This window comes from Callospermophilus lateralis, chromosome 4 (genome assembly GCF_048772815.1).
Source record: "Callospermophilus lateralis isolate mCalLat2 chromosome 4, mCalLat2.hap1, whole genome shotgun sequence".
Classification (NCBI taxonomy): Eukaryota; Metazoa; Chordata; class Mammalia; order Rodentia; family Sciuridae; genus Callospermophilus; species Callospermophilus lateralis.
In genome coordinates, this window is record NC_135308.1 from 166,834,007 (window position 1) to 166,854,635 (window position 20,629).

At 53.9% G+C, this 20,629-nt stretch overlaps 1 protein-coding gene across 2 annotated transcripts; it reads right to left on the reverse strand.

The window, feature by feature from the left end:
• Positions 1-16,340: 16,340 nt before the first annotated feature.
• Positions 16,341-19,422, reverse strand: Arsa (arylsulfatase A). Of its 2 annotated transcripts, none has more exons than XM_076855565.2 (9): positions 19,308-19,422; positions 18,877-19,128; positions 18,492-18,732; positions 18,160-18,378; positions 17,916-18,085; positions 17,502-17,626; positions 17,293-17,420; positions 16,993-17,095; positions 16,341-16,883 (listed from the first exon to the last, which is right to left on the reverse strand). In XM_076855565.2, the coding sequence occupies exons 2-9, from the start codon at positions 19,092-19,094 to the stop codon at positions 16,555-16,557; spliced, it is 1,533 nt and encodes a 510-aa protein (XP_076711680.1). In that variant the 5' UTR covers positions 19,095-19,128; positions 19,308-19,422; the 3' UTR covers positions 16,341-16,554. The 2 variants fall into 2 exon arrangements, with proteins under 2 accessions (XP_076711680.1, XP_076711679.1); XM_076855564.2 differs by having other exon boundaries at positions 19,236-19,422.
• Between the last annotated feature and the right edge of the window lie 1,207 nt (positions 19,423-20,629).

Sequence of the window (20,629 nt, forward strand, 5' to 3'; positions counted from 1 at the left end):
CAGTGTGTGACAGCACAGGTGGATCTGAGTCAGGGTGAGTGACTTCAGTGAGTGACAGCACAGGTGGATCTGAGTCAGGGTGTGTGACTTCAGTGAGAGACAGCAGAGGTGGATCTGAGTCAGAGTGTGTGACTTCAGTGAGTCACAGCACAGGTGGATCTGAGTCAGGGTGAGTGACTTCAGTGAGTGACAGCACAGGTGGATCTGATTCAGGGTGTGTGACATCATTGAGTGACAGCACAGGTGGATCTGAGTCAGGGTGAGTGACTTCAGTGAGTGACAGCACAGGTGGATCTGAGTCAGGGTGAGTGACTTCAGTGAGTGGCAGCACAGGTGGATCTGAGTCAGGGTGTGTGACTTCAGTGAGTGGCAGCACAGGTGGATCTGAGTCAGGGTGAGTGACTTCAGTGAGTGGCAGCACAGGTGGATCTGAGTCAGGGTGAGTGACTTCAGTGAGTGACAGCACAGGTCAATGTGAGTCAGGGTGTGTGACTTCAGTGAGTGGCAGCACAGGTGGATCGGATTTAGGGTGTATGACTTCAGTGAGTGACATCACAGGTGGATGTGAGTCAGGGTGTTTGACTTCAGTGAGTGACAGCACAGGTGGATGTGAGTCAGGGTGTGTGACTTCAGTGAGTGACAGCACAGGTGGATCTGAGTCAGGGTGTATGACTTCAGTGAGTGGCAGCACAGGTGGATCTGACTCTGGGGGTGTGACTTCAGTGAGTGGCAGCACAGGTGGATGTGAGTCAGGGTGAGTGACTTCAGTGAGTGAGAGCACAGGTGGATCTGAGTCAGGGTGTGTGACATCAGTGAGTGACAGCACAGGTGGATCTGAGTCAGGGTGAGTGACTTCAGTGAGTGACAGCACAGGTGGATCTGAGTCAGGGTGAGTGACTTCAGTGAGTGGCAGCACAGGTGGATGTGAGTCAGGGTGTGTGACTTCAGTGAGTGGCAGCACAGGTGGATCTGAGTCAGGGTGAGTGACTTCAGTGAGTGGCAGCACAGGTGGATCTGAGTCAGGGTGAGTGACTTCAGTGAGTGACAGCACAGGTCAATGTGAGTCAGGGTGTGTGACTTCAGTGAGAGGTAGCACAGGTGGATCTGAGTCAGGGTGTGTGACTTCAGTGAGTGGCAGCACAGGTGGATCGGATTTAGGGTGTATGACTTTAGTGAGTGACATCACAGGTGGATGTGAGTCAGGGTGTTTGACTTCAGTGAGTGACAGCACAGGTGGATCTGAGTCAGGGTGTATGACTTCAGTGAGTGGCAGCACAGGTGGATCTGACTCTGGGGGTGTGACTTCAGTGAGTGGCATCACAGGTGGATGTGAGTCACGGTGAGTGATTTCAGTGAGTGACAGCACAGGTGGATCTGAGTCAGGGTGAGTGACTTCAGTGAGTGACAGCACAGGTGGATCTGAGTCAGGGTGTGTGACTTCAGTGAGTGACAGCACAGGTGGATCTGAGTCAGAGTGTGTGACTTCAGTGAGTAACAGCACAGGTGGATCTGAGTCAGGGTGAGTGACTTCAGTGAGTGACAGCACAGGTGGATCTGATCAGGGTGTGTGATATCAGTGAGTGACAGCACAGGTGGATCTGAGTCAGGGTGAGTGACTTCAGTGAGTGACAGCACAGGTGGATCTGAGTCAGGGTGAGTGACTTCAGTGAGTGACAGCACAGGTGGATCTTAGTCAGGGTGTGTGACATCAGTGAGTGACAGCACAGGTGGATCTGAGTCAGGGTGAGTGACTTCAGTGAGTGACAGCACAGGTGGATCTGAGTCAGGGTGAGTGACTTCAGTGAGTGACAGCACAGGTGGATGTGAATCAGGGTGTGTGTCTTCAGTGAGTGACAGCCCAGGTGGATCTGAGTCAGGGTGAGTGACTTCAGTGAGTGGCAGCACAGGTGGATCTGAGTCAGGGTGAGTGACTTCAGTGAGTGACAGCACAGGTGGATGTGAGTCAGGGTGAGTGACTGCAGTGAGTGACAGCACAGGTGGATCTGAGTCAGGGTGAGTGACTTCAGTGAGTGACAGAACAGGTGGATGTGTGTCAGGGTATGTGACTTCAGTGAGTGACAGCACTGGTGGATCTGAGTCAGGGTGAGTGACTTCCGTGAGTGACAGCACAGGTTTATCTGAGTCAGGGTGAGTGACTTTAGTGAGTGACAGCACAGGTTTATCTGAGTCAGGGTGAGTGACTTCAGTGAGTGACAGCACAGGTGGATCTGAGTCAGTCAGTTTGTGACTTCAGTGAGTGACAGCACAGGTGGATCTGAGTCAGTCAGGGTGTGTGACTTCAGTGAGTGGCAGCACAGGTGGATCTGAGTCAGGGTGTGTGACTTCAGTGAGTGGCAGCACAGGTGGATCTGAGTCAGGGTGAGTGTCTTCAGTGAGTGACAGCACAGGTGTATGTGAGTCAGGGTGAGTGACTTCAGTGAGTGGCAGCACAGGTCAATGTGAGTTAGGGTGAGTGACTTCAGTGAGTGACAGCACAAGTGGATCTGAGTCAGTCAGGGTGTGTGACTTTAGTGAGTGGCTGCACAGGTGGATCTGAGTCAGGGCGAGTGACTTCAGTGAGTGGCAGCACAGGTGGATCTGAGTCAGGGTGAATGACTTCAGTGAGTGACAGCACAGGTCAATGTGAGTCAGGGTGTGTGACTTCAGTGAGTGACAGCACAGGTGGATCTGAGTCAGGGTGTGTGACTTCAGTGAGAGGTAGCACAGGTGGATCTGAGTCAGGGTGTGTGACTTCAGTGAGAGGTAGCACAGGTGGATCTGAGTCAGGGTGTGTGTCTTCAGTGAGTGGCAGCACAGGTGGATCGGATTTAGGGTGTGTGACTTCAGTGAGTGACATCACAGGTGGATGTGAGTCAGGGTGAGTGACTTCAGTGAGTTACAGCACAGGTGGATTTGAGTCAGGGTGTGTGACTTCAGTGAGTGACAGCACAGGTGGATCTGAGTCAGGGTGTATGACTTCAGTGAGTGGCAGCACAGGTGGATCTGACTCTGGGGGTGTGACTTCAGTGAGTGGCATCACAGGTGGATGTGAGTCATGGTGAGTGATTTCAGTTAGTGACAGCACAGGTGGATCTGAGTCAGGGTGAGTGACTTCAGTGAGTGACAGCACAGGTGGATCTGAGTCAGGGTGTGTGACTTCAGTGAGTGACAGCAGAGGTGGATCTGAGTCAGAGTGTGTGACTTCAGTGAGTCACAGCACAGGTGGATCTGAGTCAGGGTGAGTGACTTCAGTGAGTGACAGCACAGGTGGATCTGAGTCAGGGTGTGTGACATCAGTGAGTGACAGCACAGGTGGATCTGAGTCAGGGTGAGTGACTTCAGTGAGTGACAGCACAGGTGGATCTGAGTCAGGGTGAGTGACTTCAGTGAGTGGCAGCACAGGTGGATCTGAGTCAGGGTGTGTGACTTCAGTGAGTGGCAGCACAGGTGGATCTGAGTCAGGGTGAGTGACTTCAGTGAGTGACAGCACAGGTCAATGTGAGTCAGGGTGTGTGACTTCAGTGAGAGGTAGCACAGGTGGATCTGAGTCAGGGTGTGTGACTTCAGTGAGTGGCAGCACAGGTGGATCGGATTTAGGGTGTATGACTTCAGTGAGTGACATCACAGGTGGATGTGAGTCAGGGTGTTTGACTTCAGTGAGTGACAGCACAGGTGGATGTGATTCAGGGTGTGTGACTTCAGTGAGTGACAGCACAGGTGGTTCTGAGTCAGGGTGTATGACTTCAGTGAGTGGCAGCACAGGTGGATCTGACTCTGGGGGTGTGACTTCAGTGAGTGGCAGCACAGGTGGATGTGAGTCACGGTGAGTGATTTCAGTGAGTGACAGCACAGGTGGATCTGAGTCAGGGTGAGTGACTTCAGTGAGTGACAGCACGGGTGGATGTGAATCAGGGTGTGTGACTTCCGTGAGTGACAGCCCAGGTGGATCTGAGTCAGGTTGAGTGACTTCAGTGAGTGACAGCACAGGTGGATGTGAGTCAGGGTGAGTGACTTCAGTGAGTGACAGCACAGGTGGATCTGAGTCAGGGTGTGTGACATCAGTGAGTGACAGCACAGGTGGATCTGAGTCAGGGTGAGTGACTTCAGTGAGTGACAGCACAGGTGGATCTGAGTCAGGGTGAGTGACTTCAGTGAGTGACAGCACAGGTGGATCTGAGTCAGGGTGAGTGACTTCAGTGAGTGACAGCACAGGTGGATCTGAGTCAGGGTGTGTGACTTCAGTGAGAGGTAGCACAGGTGGATCTCAGTCTGGGTTGTGTGACTGCAGTGAGTGACAGCATAGGTGGATCTGAGTCAGGGTGTGTGACTTCAGTGATTGGCAGCACAGGTGGATGTGAGTCAGGGTGTGTGACTTCAGTGAGTGACAGCACAGGTTCATCTGAGACTGGGGGTGTGACTGCAGTGAGTGACAGCACAGGTGGATCTGTGTCAGGGTGTTTGACTTCAGTGAGTGACAGTACAGGTGGATCTGAGTCTGGAGTGTGTGACTGCAGTGAGTGACAGCACAGGTGGATCTGAGTCAGGGTGTGAGACTTCAGTGAGTGACAGCACAGGTGGATCTGAGTCAGGGTGAGTGACTTCAGTGAGTGACAGCACAGGTGGATCTGAGTCAGGGTGTGTGACTTCAGTGAGTGACAGTACTGGTGGATCTGAGTCAGGGTGAGTGACTTCAGTGAGTGACAGCACAGGTGGATCTGAGTCAGGGTGTGTGACATCAGTGAGTGACAGCACAGGTGGATCTGAGTCAGGGTGTGTGACTTCAGTGAGTGGCAGCACAGGTGGATCTGAGTCAGGGTGAGTGACTTCAGTGAGTGACAGCACAGGTGGATGTGAGTCTGGGTGAGTGACTTCAGTGAGTGACAGCACAGGTGGATGTGAGTCAGGGTGTGTGACTTCAGTGAGTGACAGCACTGGTGGATCTGAGTCAGGGTGAGTGACTTCAGTGAGTGACAGCACAGGTGGATCTGAGTCAGTCAGGGTGTGTGACTTCAGTGAGTGACAGCACAGGTGGATCTGAGTCAGAGTGAGTGACTTCAGTGAGTGACAGCACAGGTGGATCTGAGTCAGGGTGAGTGACTTCAGTGAGTGACAGCACATGTGGATCCGAGTGAGTGTGTGTGACTTCAGTGAGTGACAGCACTGGTGGATCTGAGTCAGGGTGTGTGACTTCAGTGAGTGACAGCACAGGTGTATCTGAGTCAGTCAGGGTGTGTGACTTTAATGAGTGACAGCACAGGTGGATCTGAGTCAGGGTGCGTGACTTCAGTGAGTGACAGCACAGGTGGATCTGAGTCAGGGTGTGTGACTTCAGTGAGTGAAAGCACTGGTGGATCTGAGTCAGGGTGAGTGACTTCAGTGAGTGACAGCACAGGTGGATCTGAGTCAGTCAGGGTGAGTGACTTCAGTGAGTGACAGCACAGGTGGATCTGAGTCAGTCAGGGTGTGTGACTTCAGTGAGTGACAGCACAGGTGGACCTGAGTCAGGGTGAGTGACTTCAGTGAGTGACAGCACAGGTGGATTTGCGTCATGGTGTGTGACTTCAGTGAGTGACAGCACTGGTGGATCTGAGTCAGGGTGTGTGACTTCAGTGAGTGACAGCACAGGTGGATCTGAGTCAGGGTGCGTGACTTTAGTGAGTGACAGCACAGGTGGATCTGAATCATGGTGTGTGACATCAGTGAGTGACAGCACAGGTGGATCAGAGTCAGGGTGAGTGACTTCAGTGAGTGACAGCACAGGTGGATGTGAGTCAGGGTGTGTGACTTCAGTGAGAGGTAGCACAGGTGGATCTCAGTCTGGGTTGTGTGACTGCAGTGAGTGACAGCATAGGTGGATCTGAGTCAGGGTGTGTGACTTCAGTGATTGGCAGCACAGGTGGATGTGAGTCAGGGTGTGTGACTTCAGTGAGTGACAGCACAGGTTCATCTGAGACTGGGGGTGTGACTGCAGTGAGTGACAGCACAGGTGGATCTGTGTCAGGGTGTTTGACTTCAGTGAGTGACAGTACAGGTGGATCTGAGTCTGGAGTGTGTGACTGCAGTGAGTGACAGCACAGGTGGATCTGAGTCAGGGTGTGAGACTTCAGTGAGTGACAGCACAGGTGGATCTGAGTCAGGGTGAGTGACTTCAGTGAGTGACAGCACAGGTGGATCTGAGTCAGGGTGTGTGACTTCAGTGAGTGACAGTACTGGTGGATCTGAGTCAGGGTGAGTGACTTCAGTGAGTGACAGCACAGGTGGATCTGAGTCAGGGTGTGTGACATCAGTGAGTGACAGCACAGGTGGATCTGAGTCAGGGTGTGTGACTTCAGTGAGTGGCAGCACAGGTGGATCTGAGTCAGGGTGAGTGACTTCAGTGAGTGACAGCACAGGTGGATGTGAGTCTGGGTGAGTGACTTCAGTGAGTGACAGCACAGGTGGATGTGAGTCAGGGTGTGTGACTTCAGTGAGTGACAGCACTGGTGGATCTGAGTCAGGGTGAGTGACTTCAGTGAGTGACAGCACAGGTGGATCTGAGTCAGTCAGGGTGTGTGACTTCAGTGAGTGACAGCACAGGTGGATCTGAGTCAGAGTGAGTGACTTCAGTGAGTGACAGCACAGGTGGATCTGAGTCAGGGTGAGTGACTTCAGTGAGTGACAGCACATGTGGATCCGAGTGAGTGTGTGTGACTTCAGTGAGTGACAGCACTGGTGGATCTGAGTCAGGGTGTGTGACTTCAGTGAGTGACAGCACAGGTGTATCTGAGTCAGTCAGGGTGTGTGACTTTAATGAGTGACAGCACAGGTGGATCTGAGTCAGGGTGCGTGACTTCAGTGAGTGACAGCACAGGTGGATCTGAGTCATGGTGTGTGACTTCAGTGAGTGAAAGCACTGGTGGATCTGAGTCAGTCAGGGTGAGTGACTTCAGTGAGTGACAGCACAGGTGGATCTGAGTCAGTCAGGGTGAGTGACTTCAGTGAGTGACAGCACAGGTGGATCTGAGTCAGTCAGGGTGTGTGACTTCAGTGAGTGACAGCACAGGTGGACCTGAGTCAGGGTGAGTGACTTCAGTGAGTGACAGCACAGGTGGATTTGCGTCATGGTGTGTGACTTCAGTGAGTGACAGCACTGGTGGATCTGAGTCAGGGTGTGTGACTTCAGTGAGTGACAGCACAGGTGGATCTGAGTCAGGGTGCGTGACTTTAGTGAGTGACAGCACAGGTGGATCTGAATCATGGTGTGTGACATCAGTGAGTGACAGCACAGGTGGATCAGAGTCAGGGTGAGTGACTTCAGTGAGTGACAGCACAGGTGGATGTGAGTCAGGGTGTGTGACTTCAGTGAGTGACAGCACAGGTGGATCTAGTCAGGGTGTGTGACTTTAGTGTGTGACAGCACAGGTGGATCTGAGTTTGGGTGGTGTGACTTCAGTGAGTGACAGCACTGGTGGATCTGAGTCAGGCTGAATGACTTCAGTGAGTGACAGCACAGGTGGATCAGAGTCAGGGTGAGTGACTTCAGTGAGTGACAGCACAGGTGGATGTGAGTGATTGTGTGTGACTTCAGTGAGTGACAGCACAGGTGGATCTTAGTCAGGGTGTGGTACTTCAGTGAGTGACAGCACAGGTGGATCTGAGTCAGTCAGGGTGTGTGACTTCAGTGAGTGACAGCACTGGTGGATCTGAGTCAGGGTGAGTGACTTCAGTTAGTGACAGCACAGGTGGATCTGAGTCAGTCAGGGTGTGTGACTTCAGTGAGTGACAGCACAGGTGGATGTGAGTCAGGGTGAGTTACTGCAGTGAGTGACAGCACAGGTGGATGTGAGTCAGGGTGTGTGACTTCAGTGAGTGACAGCACAGGTGGATCTGAGTCAGGGTGAGTGACTTCAGTCAGTGACAGCACAGGTGGATCTGAGTCAGGGTGTGTGACTTCAGTGAGTGACAGCAAAGGTGTATCTGAGTCAGGGTGAGTGACTTCAGTGAGTGACAGCACAGGTGGATGTGAGTCAGGGTGAGTGACTGCAGTGAGTGACAGCACGGGTGGATCTGAGTCAGGGTGAGTGACTGCAGTGAGTGACAGCACAGGTGGATCTGAGTCAGGGTGTGTGACTTCAGTGAGTGACAGCAAAGGTGTATCTGAGTCAGGGTGAGTGACTTCAGTGAGTGACAGCACAGGTGGATGTGAGTCAGGGTGAGTGACTGCAGTGAGTGACAGCACGGGTGGATCTGAGTCAGGGTGTGTGACTTCAGTGAGTGACAGCAAAGGTGTATCTGAGTCAGGGTGAGTGACATCAGTGAGTGACAGCACAGGTGGATGTGAATCAGGGTGTGTGACTTCAGTGAGTGACAGCACAGGTGGTTCTGAGTCTGGGGGGTGTGACTTCAGTGAGTGACAGCACAGGTGGATCTGAGTCAGTCAGTTTGTGACTTCAGTGAGTGACAGCACAGGTGGATCTGAGTCAGTCAGGGTGTGTGACTTCAGTGAGTGACAGCACAGGTGGATCTGAGTTTGGTGGTGTGACTTCAGTGAGTGACAGCACAAGTGGATCTGAGTCAGTCAGGGTGTGTGACTTCAGTGAGTGGCAGCACAGGTGGATCTGAGTCAGGGTGAGTGACTTCAGTGAGTGACATCACAGGTGGATGTGAGTCTGGGTGAGTGACTTCAGTGAGTGACAGCACATGTGGATGTGAGTCAGGGTGAGTGACTTCAGTGAGTGACAGCACAGGTGGATCTGAGTCAGGGTGAGTGACTTCAGTGAGTGACAGCACAGGTGGATCTGAGTCAGTCAGGATGTGTGACTTCAGTGAGTGACAGCACAGGTGGATCTGAGTCAGGGTGAGTGACTTCAGTGAGTGACAGCACAGGTGGATCTGAGTCAGGGTGAGTGACTTCAGTGAGTGACAGCACAGGTGGATCTGCGTCATGGTGTGTGACTTCAGTGAGTGACAGCACTGGTGGATCTGAGTCAGGGTGTGTGACTTCAGTGAGTGACAGCACAGGTGGATCTGAGTCAGTCAGGGTGCGTGACTTCAGTGAGTGACAGCACAGGTGGATCTGAGTCAGGGTGCGTGACTTCAGTGAGTGACAGCACAGGTGGATCTGAGTCAGGGTGTGTGACTTCAGTGAGTGAAAGCACTGGTGGATCTGAGTCAGGGTGAGTGACTTCAGTGAGTGACAGCACAGGTGGATCTGAGTCAGTCAGGGTGAGTGACTTCAGTGAGTGACAGCACAGGTGGATCTGAGTCAGTCAGGGTGAGTGACTTCAGTGAGTGACAGCACAGGTGGATCTGAGTCAGTCAGGGTGAGTGACTTCAGTGAGTGACAGCACAGGTGGATCTGAGTCAGTCAGGGTGTGTGACTTCAGTGAGTGACAGCACAGGTGGATCTGAGTCAGTCAGGGTGTGTGACTTCAGTGAGTGACAGCACAGGTGGATCTGAGTCAGTCAGGGTGTGTGACTTCAGTGAGTGACAGCACTGGTGGATCTGAGTCAGGGTGTGTGACTTCAGTGAGTGACAGCACAGGTGGATCTGAGTCAGTCAGGGTGTGTGACTTCAGTGAGTGACAGCACAGGTGGATCTGAGTCAGTCAGGGTGTGTGACTTCAGTGAGTGACAGCACAGGTGGATCTGAGTCAGGGTGCGTGACTTCAGTGAGTGACAGCACAGGTGGATGTGAGTCAGGGTGTGTGACTTCAGTGAGTGACAGCACAGGTGGATCTGAGTCAGTCAGGGTGAGTGACTTCAGTGAGTGACAGCACAGGTGGATCTGAGTCAGTCAGGGTGAGTGACTTCAGTGAGTGACAGCACAGGTGGATCTGAGTCAGTCAGGGTGAGTGACTTCAGTGAGTGACAGCACAGGTGGATCTGAGTCAGTCAGGGTGTGTGACTTCAGTGAGTGACAGCACAGGTGGATCTGAGTCATGGTGTGTGACTTCAGTGAGTGAAAGCACTGGTGGATCTGAGTCAGGGTGTGTGACTTCAGTGAGTGACAGCACAGGTGGATGTGAGTCAGGGTGTGTGACTTCAGTGAGTGACAGCACAGGTGGATCTGAGTTTGGGTGTGTGACTTCAGTGAGTGACAGCACAGGTGGATCTGAGTCAGGGTGTGTGACTTCAGTGAGTGGCAGCACAGGTGGATCTGAGTCAGGGTGTGTGACTTCAGTTAGTGACAGCATAGGTGGATCTGTATCTGGGGGGTGTGACTTCAGTGAGTGACAGCACAGGTGGATCTGAGTCAGGGTGAGTGACTTCAGTTAGTGACAGCATAGGTGGATCTGTATCTGGGGGGTGTGACTTCAGTGAGTGACAGCACAGGTGGATCTGAGTCAGGGTGTGTGACTTCAGTGAGTGGCAGCACAGGTGGATCTGAGTCAGGGTGTGTGACTTCAGTTAGTGACAGCATAGGTGGATCTGTATCTGGGGGGTGTGACTTCAGTGAGTGACAGCACAGGTGGATCTGAGTCAGGGTGTGTGACTTCAGTGAGTGGCAGCACAGGTGGATCTGAGTCAGGGTGTGTGACTTCAGTTAGTGACAGCATAGGTGGATCTGTATCTGGGGGGTGTGACTTCAGTGAGTGACAGCACAGGTGGATCTGAGTCAGGGTGTGTGACTTCAGTGAGTGTCAGCACAGGTGGATCTGAGTCAGGGTGTGTGACTTCAGTTAGTGACAGCATAGGTGGATCTGTATCTGGGGGGTGTGACTTCAGTGAGTGACAGCATAGGTGGATCTGCATCTGGGGGGTGTGACTTCAGTGAGTGACAGCACAGGTGAATGTGAGTCAGTGTGTATTACTTCAGTGAAGAGGGAAAAAAAGATCTGATAATATAACCAGTAAGGTAAACAAACATGTGTCTACAAGAAGTGAACCACGCGATGGGTGTAACTGTGAAGTACGCAGTTGCCTGTGCTTCAGTGAGAGACTTTTGTCCTCATGATTGCATGGAGGATGCTGTGCCTCCAAGCCTTATGCTCAAATTCCAGGTAGAGGGAAATGTAAGAGCAAAGGAAGGGGCAGGTTCACAGACCTGGCTTCAGAGGGTTGGGCAAGAATGACGCTGGTGCCTTCCTGAGACCTTCACCTGAAGGATCGGAGGAAATGCATCTTCTGGCTCCAGCCCATGGTGTGAGGGCTGCCTGCAGGGTGTTCACCCTCTGCCCCCTGAGCACTTCACGTGCCAATGGAGGAGGGAGGGAAGAAGAAGGTCCTGGGACCACCCACCCACCACTGAAATTAGAAGACCTCCACCAGCTTCTGATCCACCAAAGCTGAGCTACAGGTTCCACATCTTCAGGAAGCCTGGCAAAGACCTTCGCCCACCAAGCAGGTGATGGGGAAGTAAATAGCATCTCCGAAGAGCGGATGTTAGGGAATGTTGCCGCCCTGTTCAGCAAAGTGCACTCTACCCCTGAAATAACAGTCATGATCTGGTCACATTTGGTTTTCAGGTGCAGATGTGGATTTCGCGTGGACATGTGCGGACACGGGGTGAGGGTGGGTCAGGGTTGGCATGCTGCTCTGGAACCCGAGTGATGTTTTATGTACGGCATAAAACCCAACATTCGGCGCCCGCAGCCTGCTCACATCCTGGTTGTTATCCTGCAGCACCTCAGGCCACGAACCTGGTCTCAGAGTCCAAAATTGGCCTGTACTGACTCCAGTTCGCCCTCATATCTGTGAACCTAGAAGTTGTCTCACATGAATTCTCTTGCAGAATGGAAGATGAAATAATGCATCTCAAAATACTTGCACTGTTGTTTGAGCTAAAGACAACATGATGAATTTGCTTTTGCTCCTCCTTTTCCTTCTTTTTTGTACTGGGGATTGATCCCGGGGTGCTTTACCATTGAGCTACATCCCCAGCACACCCCCTCTTTATACTAATTTTGAGATAAGGTCTCCATAAGTTACCCAGGCTGTCCTTGAATTTGTGATCCTCCTGCCTCAGCCTCCTGAGTCACTGGAATTACAGGTGTGCACCCCTGTGCCCTGCCATTTTGCTTTTTCTTGTATCCTTTGTGCACATTTGGAGCAAGTGGGAGAGGTGGATCCCATGTCTACCTGGTGTGTTTTCCCGCGCCACCTCTGCAGAACCCATCTCTGTGGAATCTCAAGCATCCATCCATCCATCCAGACAGAATCCGCTACCTGGACTCTGTGGCCTATAGTCCAGCCCTTCAGGAGTCTGGAGGCTTTATGTGGAGTGGGCCTGACTGTCCCTCAGGGTGTCTGGAGCCTTGTGCTTGGTGGGTCGGCTGAAGGACATGGAAGGAACTCTGAGGAAGCCCCAGGTTCACAGGCTATGTCCTGCCACTCCCATCTCAGGACTGGATCGCTTAGCTCACACTGGGAGGGTCCCAGTTCAAGTATCCATCCATTCAGAGAGAAGAAAAAGGCCACATTGCTCCTCCCTCAGGACAGCACATCCCCCAGGAAGGGGTGGCAAGAGTGGCACAGGCAGAGATCCCCAGGAGGTGACCTCCCACCCTCCACCACAAATGGCAGGCACATCTGTCAGTAGAGTTCCTTGATGGCAGGGGCCATGTCCAGTTTGTCCAGCTCCTTTCACCCTGAACACTTTGCTGGGACTAGGAACCTGCAGTGTTATTATTTAGCTGCCTCTTGTGCCGATTAGCATTCTATGGTCACAACCATAGAGACCGATTCTGAGTAATTTAATCAAAAGGAAATTTATTGGGAAGTCGTTAGGATTCCCAGAGTTAAAAGAAGGCAGAACAAGGACGACTAAAGAGGAGATATGATGCCCTATAGGCGGGTATCTAACTCTGCTGTGCACAGATGCACCTACCCACCCCTGCTCCAGGCCAGGGATGGGAGGTGGAGATCCACTTCCTGACTGGGTTGAGGTCTCCACCTGAAGCAGGCAGAATCTGGAGACCACGGGCCTATGAGATGCACTGTCTGATGTTAGTGTCTGCAGAGGAGAGGAGTGTCTCCATTCTTCCATGGAGTCCTGGATTAGTCACTCCCAAATTTCCCCCTCCTCCAGGATCTGAGTGTGGCAGGGGTTTCTCCTGTGACTGAGTCCCTTCCTCCTGAGGCTGCCTGAGTGGGAAGTGGGTTACAGAGCTGCTGATGGGGAGCAGTTTGTGGGTGACCAGTGGCTGGTGCCCTGGACCTGCATGCTGCATCCACCTGAGAAGGGCCAAGAAGGTTAGAAGGGGTTAAATAAATGCACTCTCCCTTCGTGACTCCTGTCGTCCCCTGCACAAGGCCAGGTTATAAAGATGGTAAGACATCCAATAGGAGCGTCCAGGCACCAGGGGATTGTCAGGGTTGGACACAGTGCCCAGAGCCATGACACAGCATTGGCATGAGCACAAAGACCCAATTTGTGTGGACACCCACTGACAGCACTGCCCACCTGGACTGAGGTCAGCAGGACTGCCTGGGTTGCTCCAATGAGAGCACATTACTTTGTAATTAAGAATATGCAGGGGCTGGGGTGTGGCTCAATGGTAGAGTGCTTGCCTTGCACATGAGAGAACCTGGGTTCGATCCTCAGCACCACATAAAAATAAACAAAATATATAGTGTCCATGTAACTAAAAAAAATTAAAAAAAAAAAAAGAATATGCAGAAAGAGATTAAACATTGATTCTAACAGTCCGTTTTGCTCCTCCTTCTGGTCACTTGCAGGAGAGGAGAGTGCATGAGAAAGGAGGGGTAAAAGGCAAGGGAGAGGGTGGACTCCCTGCTCCAGATATCTCCTCTTCCTTCCTGACATACCTGAGGGGAAACCAGAGCCAAGGTGCTTCTGTTCTAGCACTCTTAGCCTCTTCCAGAGGGCACCGGGCTCCCTGAGGAAGCGGATCTGCAGGAATGGACAGCTGCCAGCTGGTGAATGGATTATCTTAGGCTTGCAGGAAAAGATGTTTTAGAAATCAATGGTAGCAGAGAAGAACAGGAAGTGTGGGAACATTGTGGATGGTTTTGGAGGATAATGTGTGTGTGCACTTGTGCATGTATGTGTGCATGCCTATGCGAGGAGGGTGTATTGAACTCGGGCAGCTGGAGGATGGAAACAAGCATTTCTTCATGCAAACAAATCATAGCAAAGCAGGGGGGAGAATCTCCTTCTTGGATCTTGGGTACAGAGGATGGATTTGAACACCCAACACTGTTAGTCCAGCATCCCCGACTGGCTCAATTGTTTGCCCTCCCCTGCCTCATGACTGTTTATATGACCAGGCACTGTTTCTTTGGAGTGTTTACCACAAAAAATTTTTATTGAAGTATAAAATATACAATGACATTGTAATAAGTATGTAAATCTTTATAGTGTCTAGCTTGATTGCTTTATTCACATGTCTGCCTCGTGTCTCTCTTTCCACAGAGAATATCTGTAACATCCTCACGTTCCTATGCTCAGGCAATAACCATGTGCCCCACCCTATTAGAGGTAGTGACATCTACAGCAATGAGATCCCTTGTGTCTGACATCCCGGGAGTCAAGCTATCTCTTTTGCTAGACTGTAAGCTCTGTGGGAGTAGGGTGGGTCTCCTCTGACAACGACCTGTCCAGCACACAGGGTGTGCTGCTGGACGGTTAGTTTGAGATGTGATACGTGGTTGTTGTCTGCTCCAGTTGCTGTCCTCAGCCTGAGCCTGGGCATCTCTGCGGCCAGCTTCCTCACTTGTTGCATGCTGGCCCTCTTGGGATCACCCAAGCCAGCAGGACTTGAGGTATGATCAGCACAGCCCCTCAAACAGATCATAGGTGAAGGGACGTTGTATGGAAATATAGAGGGGCTCTGACAACTGACGCTACAGGTCATATAGCACATGTGCCCACCACACCCTGTTCAGGGCTCATTCCAATAAAGCCACTCCTAGCTGCAAGTAGCCGACAGTCCACGGCGATGGCTTAAACATGTTTTTCTTGCACTTGGTGCTCTGCAGGTAGGCAGCTGGAGACACTGGTTTAGCAGCTACACAATGTCCTTCCACGGCCAGTGACTGCCATAGTCAAGTCCTGACCTGGAAGCTCACCCCAACCTTTCACTATCAGGACCATGTTGTGCCACTCCCTGACAAATCCCTGGGCTGTGACTGTCTCAGGGTGGCCACTACCCTCTTGGATCAGACAGAGTCTGTTTCCTTGAGGTCACAGGGCCTTTGACTACCATCGAAAAAAAGTGAGGATTCACTAGTAAGACAACAGACAGCATTTGCCCTGCAAAGGTAGTAGTGGCACACCCAGGTGGTACTGCTTCCACGTGACCATTACCAAGGAGCACCTGGCATGTGACACACCACCTGTTCATGCAGGCAGGTGGTCAAAAGTCACAGCAAAGTGCAGAGGCACACGTGTATAATTCCAGCAATTTGGGACATGGGAGGCAGAGGCAGGAGGATCAGAAGTTTGAGGCCAGCCCCAGCAACACAGTGAGGCCCTGTCTCACAATAAAAAATAAAAAGCGGGGCTGGGGTTGTGGCTCAGTGGCAGAGCGCTTGCCTAGCATGTGTGAGGCACTGGGTTTGATTCTCAGCACCACATATGAATAAATAAATGAAGGTCCATCAATAACTAATAAAAATTTTAAAAATAATAAATAAAAGGGATGTAGCTCAGTGGTAAAATGTCCCTGGGTTCAATTTCCAGTATATAAAAAAGGTACCTTTCCACAGAGAAAGCCAATGGTGAAGGCAGAACATGGATGGATCACCAGCCTGCCAAGACCAAGGAACAAGAGGGTGGAATGGGGCTTTGAGGACAGGGTAGGCCACTGAACAGAGTGTAGATTTTATCCTGAGCATGATGAAACACAACCTGATAGATGATAGTAACAGATCACTTTGGTGTGGAAAACAGCTAGTACAAGACATCAAAGGTGAAGCTGGGACACAGGAAGGAAGCATGCAGGAGGAATGAAGAGCTTGAGAGGTGGATGGGCCTCACAAGGCTGGCTCAGGAGCTGCTGTGTGCTCTCCTAGGAGCTGGCAGGGCCCTAAGCCCCTTATCCTCACCTGGAATGTGCACCCATCACCTGACTCCAGCAGGCTTCTGATAAAAATTAGGCACCAGCTTCTGCTTCTCTAAGAACATTTCTTCAGGAGAACACTTGTCTCTCTCAGGCATTTTGCATCTTGAGGTCTTCTGGTCACCGTGCCCTCAAGCCCTGCCCACCTGTTCCTGCCACCTAAAAGCACTTACTGATCCTGTGAATGGATGTATCCATGTTTGGGGCTGATGTTTACATGCATGTATTGACATGTGCAGATCACTGGGGGTGGAGAAGCTTCTGGAACAAGGACACCTGGATTCAAATCCCAGCCCAACCTCTTTCTGGCTGAGTGATCTTTCACCAGTCCCTGACTTTCCTGTTCCTCAGTTTCTTTATTAGTAACAGGGGAATATCACCAGAGTTACCACAAGGAGCAGCTGAATTACCATACCTGCAAGTCTTAGTTGGTGTTACTACATTATCAGGCATAAACTCCTCCACATACCCTCCTGGGGATAAACCACCACGTGCCAAGGGCATGGAGGGGGCCCTAGGTTGGCCTTGGGGGTCTTCCCTGTGCACCTGGTCAGTGCCCTCTGGGCTGGAGTTCTGGGCATTGGCAGCAGACTGGGTAAGGAGTACATCTGGGCTTGCAGCAGATTTGCAGGGAAGGGTCCTGACCCCTGGCCATCTGACTAGGGCCAAACTTCATGGCTGCATCAAACTGGGCCTTGAGCAGCTGAAGCTGCTTCACTGCCCGCAGCACCTCTGGGGTGACTTCAGTAGTACCCTCCAGAAGGTTGTAGTTCTCACCAGGGTCCTTAGACAGGTCATAGAGCAGTGGGGGCTCGTGAGCAGTCAGCGGGCTGGTGGCATGGCAGGCAGGGTCCACAGTGGTGTCACTATGGGCAGAACCTGGGGAGGTGGTCAGCTCTATGCACGGGGCAAGAGCAAGAGGAGAGGCCAGGGCTCTAGGACACTGGGTCAACAGGGCCAGGAGAGGGAGCCAGGAAGATGGAGTTACCTTGGGTGTAGAAGTGAGCTTTGTATTTCCCACTTCGCACAGCGAAGACCCCATGGATCTCGTCTGGGTAGGCAGGATAGAAGAAGAGAGACTTCCGAGGGCTCTGGGGGCACAATCAGGGTTGCCAGGTAGGAGGTCCCTGAGAGCTGTCAGCCCCTGTGGTAGGCCCTGGCTGTTCAGTCCCTTCTGGCCCACCTAGGAACCTGATAGGTGGCACTACTTGGATGCCACTCATCAAGAGACCTGGGACAGACTCTAAGGGAGAACAAACCCATGGGACCAAGGGCTCACTAACCCTACCTTGCCTGTGCCCAGCAGCACAGGGCTGAGGTCAAAGCCATCCAAAGTGACGTTGGGCAGTGAGGTCCCACTCAGGGCTGCCAGGGTGGGCATCAGGTCCAGAGAGCTGGCCAGCTCATGGGTCACACCTGGGGCAGAGGGCTATTCAGTTATTCAGTTAGCCATCAAGGTTGGGGAAATGAGGCCAAGGAGAGGGCCTGAGGACTGACCAGGAGTGATGTGGCCTGGCCAGAAGAACAAAGCAGGCTCTCGGACACCGCCCTCGAAGGTTGTCCCCTTTCCACATCTCAGGAGACCAGAGCAGCCACCACGGGACATGCGCATCGTCTCAGGTCTGGGACACACAAGGTTATCAGCGACAAGCAGTCCATGGCTTTTGACCCACTTCTGGTGACCACCAGCCCCACACTTTTCATTTATACATCCTGCCCCACCCTGGCCTACCAAAATCAGCATCCCTATGCATCTGTGGCACCCAGCCTAAAACCCGGGAGTTACTGTAACATGGCCACCATCTCCGACACCCCTTTATCCCATGATGTCTTCAGCCAGCAAGGTGGAAGGATCCTCAGGACCCTGGTGTATGAGTGAGCAACGAATGTTCCCTGCCCTGACTGGCATACCCATTGTCTGCAGTAAAGATGACCAGCGTCTCTCCGAGAAGCCCAAGGTCCCCCACGGCTGTCATTATGGCCCCCACAGCGGCATCCAGCTCCATCAGGGAGTCCCCAAATGGCCCGCGACCGGAGCGCCCTGTAAAGCTCTTCCCACTGAACTGAGGATAGTGGGTGTGCTGGGGGTGAAGACTGGAGTCAGCATTTGATAGGGGTCACTGTCAGCTGGGAGGGGAGAGCCACGGTCACTTACATGGGAGGAATAGTAGAGGAAGAATGGACGATCTTGGCGCTGGGCGTCGGACATGAGGTCTCGGGCAAAAGCCACATAGCGGGCTTCTAATCCAGGCAGCCAGGGGGGCTGTGCTTCCACAGACAGATTGGCCAGCAGTGGGATAGGAACTAGGCCCTGGTTACAGCCGCCGTGACATGGGGTGGCTGGTGGGAAGCAGGTCATGTTCTGGCAGGGGCCCTGGGGACATATCTCCAGTCAGGGGTCTGGGATATGGGGTGGGACTAGGAGAAGGTCAAGTGTTTGAGGATTAGGGCAAGTTGGGGGGTGGCTGAGGACCCCGGGGTTTGTACCTGGTCATGGGAGTACGGGATGCCCAGGAATCGATGGAAGCCCTGATTAGTAGGCAGGAAGGCCCCTTGTGGTCCCACCCCAAGGTGCCACTTGCCGGCCATCCCTGTAAGGTAGCCACCGGAGACAAGGACCTCAGCCAGGGTCATCTCTTCCAGGGGCAGGCCTCCCCGGGAGCTGGGTTCCAGGACTCCAGGGTACATGCCCATCCGGACCGGGTGCCGGCCGGTGAGGAGGGCAGCCCTGTAGGACAGGTCACAGAGTCCATGCATCCAATAGAGATGAACAGAGGTGGGAGCAGAGAAAGAGAAGGGAAAAACATGGATTTCCCCTCTGCAATTTAAGGTGAATCCAGGAGAGCAGGGTGGGGTGGGGGCCCTCACTCACCTAGAGGGTGTGCACAAAGACACAGGCACGTAGAAGTCTGTGAAGCGCAGCCCCCCTGCAGCCAGCTGATCCAGGTTGGGGGTGGTGGAACTGGGGTGCCCATAGGCGCCCAGGTCCCCATAGCCCAGATCATCAGCAAAGATGAGCACAATGTTAGGCTGGCTGTCGGCGGCCAGGCCTGCAGCCAAGGCCACACAGAGGGCCCACACCGTCTCCATAGCAAAGGTGCAGCTAGGCCTGTGTTCAGAAAGCCTTGGGGAGAAAGGCACACTGGTCCCTGCGGGTTCTTCTCAGGGACCCCAGGCCCAGAGCTGCCGCCACCCTCAGGGACCCCAACCCACTTCCCGACTCCAGCGAACCTGACAGAACCCAGGAGACACGGCCTGCCTGGCAAACCCACAGCGACCCTCGGGGGCAGGACCCCTTCGCACCGACGCTCGGCTATCAGGCCCGGTTCGCCCAGAAGCCCCGGCCCAGGCTCGGATCGCGGCAGGAGTCACATGACGCTGCGGACCGCGGCCTCAGGCGCTGCCGGGCGAAGGCGGTTCCGAGCCCTGGAAGGGAGGGGCGGAGCCCTCGAGGGCGCTTCCGCCTCAGGCCTCCAGGTGGTCCCGTGACCCTCGGCCACGCGAGACCGGCCGGTGGGCGGAGCCGGGTGCTGGTGGGCGGAGCCTGGAGGTGGGTGGACCTAGGCCCGCTTCCCGGTGCGGAGCGGTTGCGGGGACCGACCGAGTGCAGAGCCGGTTGGGGACTGGGGAAGGGGCGGGGGCCGGGCGGGGAGCCGCCCACTACAGAGTGTTGGGGGAATCCTGGGGGAAAGGGGCGGGGCCGGGGTGGGGAGCGGCCGAGTGTCGCGCCAGGTGGGCGGGGCCTGGGCGGGGCCTGGGCGGGGCCTGGGCGGGACCAGGTGGGGAGCGGCGCGGGTCCCGCCAGGTGGGCGGGGCGGGAGTGGTGAGGCCGGGTCGGGCCGGCGGCCGGTTCTCCCTCGGGCTGTGGCGGGCGGGGCGGGGCGGGGGCGGCCCCCGGGTCCAGCCGGTTTGTGCTGGTGCAGGCCTGGGCTGCCCCGACCTGGGTCTCCCGGAAGCCGTGCGCGCGGTGCTGCAGCGGGAGTGGGAAGACCCTGGCTCTGCCCTCAGCCGCTGGGGCGTCTTTGCCACCTGAGCCTGTTCTCTGGGGGCCTTGCTGCGCCCAGCTGCGCGCCTGGCGCGGTGTTCCGGGTGTGTCTGTGGCACTGAGGTGTGGCGGTGCCCAGGGAGTCGCCGACGGACGCAGTACCGCCGTTTGGTTGATGGCTCCTTGTGTGGCGCTGAGGGTGGAACCCAGGGCCTCCCACGCTCCCCGGCCAGCCGCAGCCGGGTCTGTTCTCGGGGTGGGTGTGTGGTGTCTGGGTCTGTGGGCGCCTGAGTCTGCTCCAGGTGTGTGTGGTGATCGAGGTGTGTTTGTGGGTCGTGAGGAGGGTGTTGTATTCGAGGTGTGTGCAGTGTGTGTGGTGCTTGGGGTGTGCGTGGTGCTCAGGTATCTGGTGCTGTGTGGGGGTGGTGTCCAGGTGTGTCTGGTGATTCAGGTGTTCTGTGTGGCACTTCAGGTGCGTGTGTGGAGTTTGAGGTGTGTCTGTGGTACTTGAATGGTATGTGCATGGTGTTTGAGGTGTGTGTCTGGTGTTCCAGGTGTGTGTGTGTCATTCCAGGTGTGTTGTGTGGTCCAGGTGTGTGTGTGTCATTCCAGGTGTGTTGTGTGTTCCAGGTGTGTGTGT

What these genes read in the sequence shown, in the direction of transcription:
- Arsa (XM_076855565.2), bottom strand. Translation starts at nt 19,094, where the DNA reads ATGGAGACGGTGTGGGCCCTCTGTGTGGCCTTGGCTGCAGGCCTGGCC. An exon ending in GCCAGGCCACATCACTCCTG is followed by an intron (nt 17,421 to 17,501) that starts GTCAGTCCTCAG and finishes CCTCTGCCCCAG; the next exon opens with GTGTGACCCATGAGCTGGCC. An exon ending in TGCTGCTGGGCACAGGCAAG is followed by an intron (nt 17,096 to 17,292) that starts GTAGGGTTAGTG and finishes TTGTGCCCCCAG; the next exon opens with AGCCCTCGGAAGTCTCTCTT.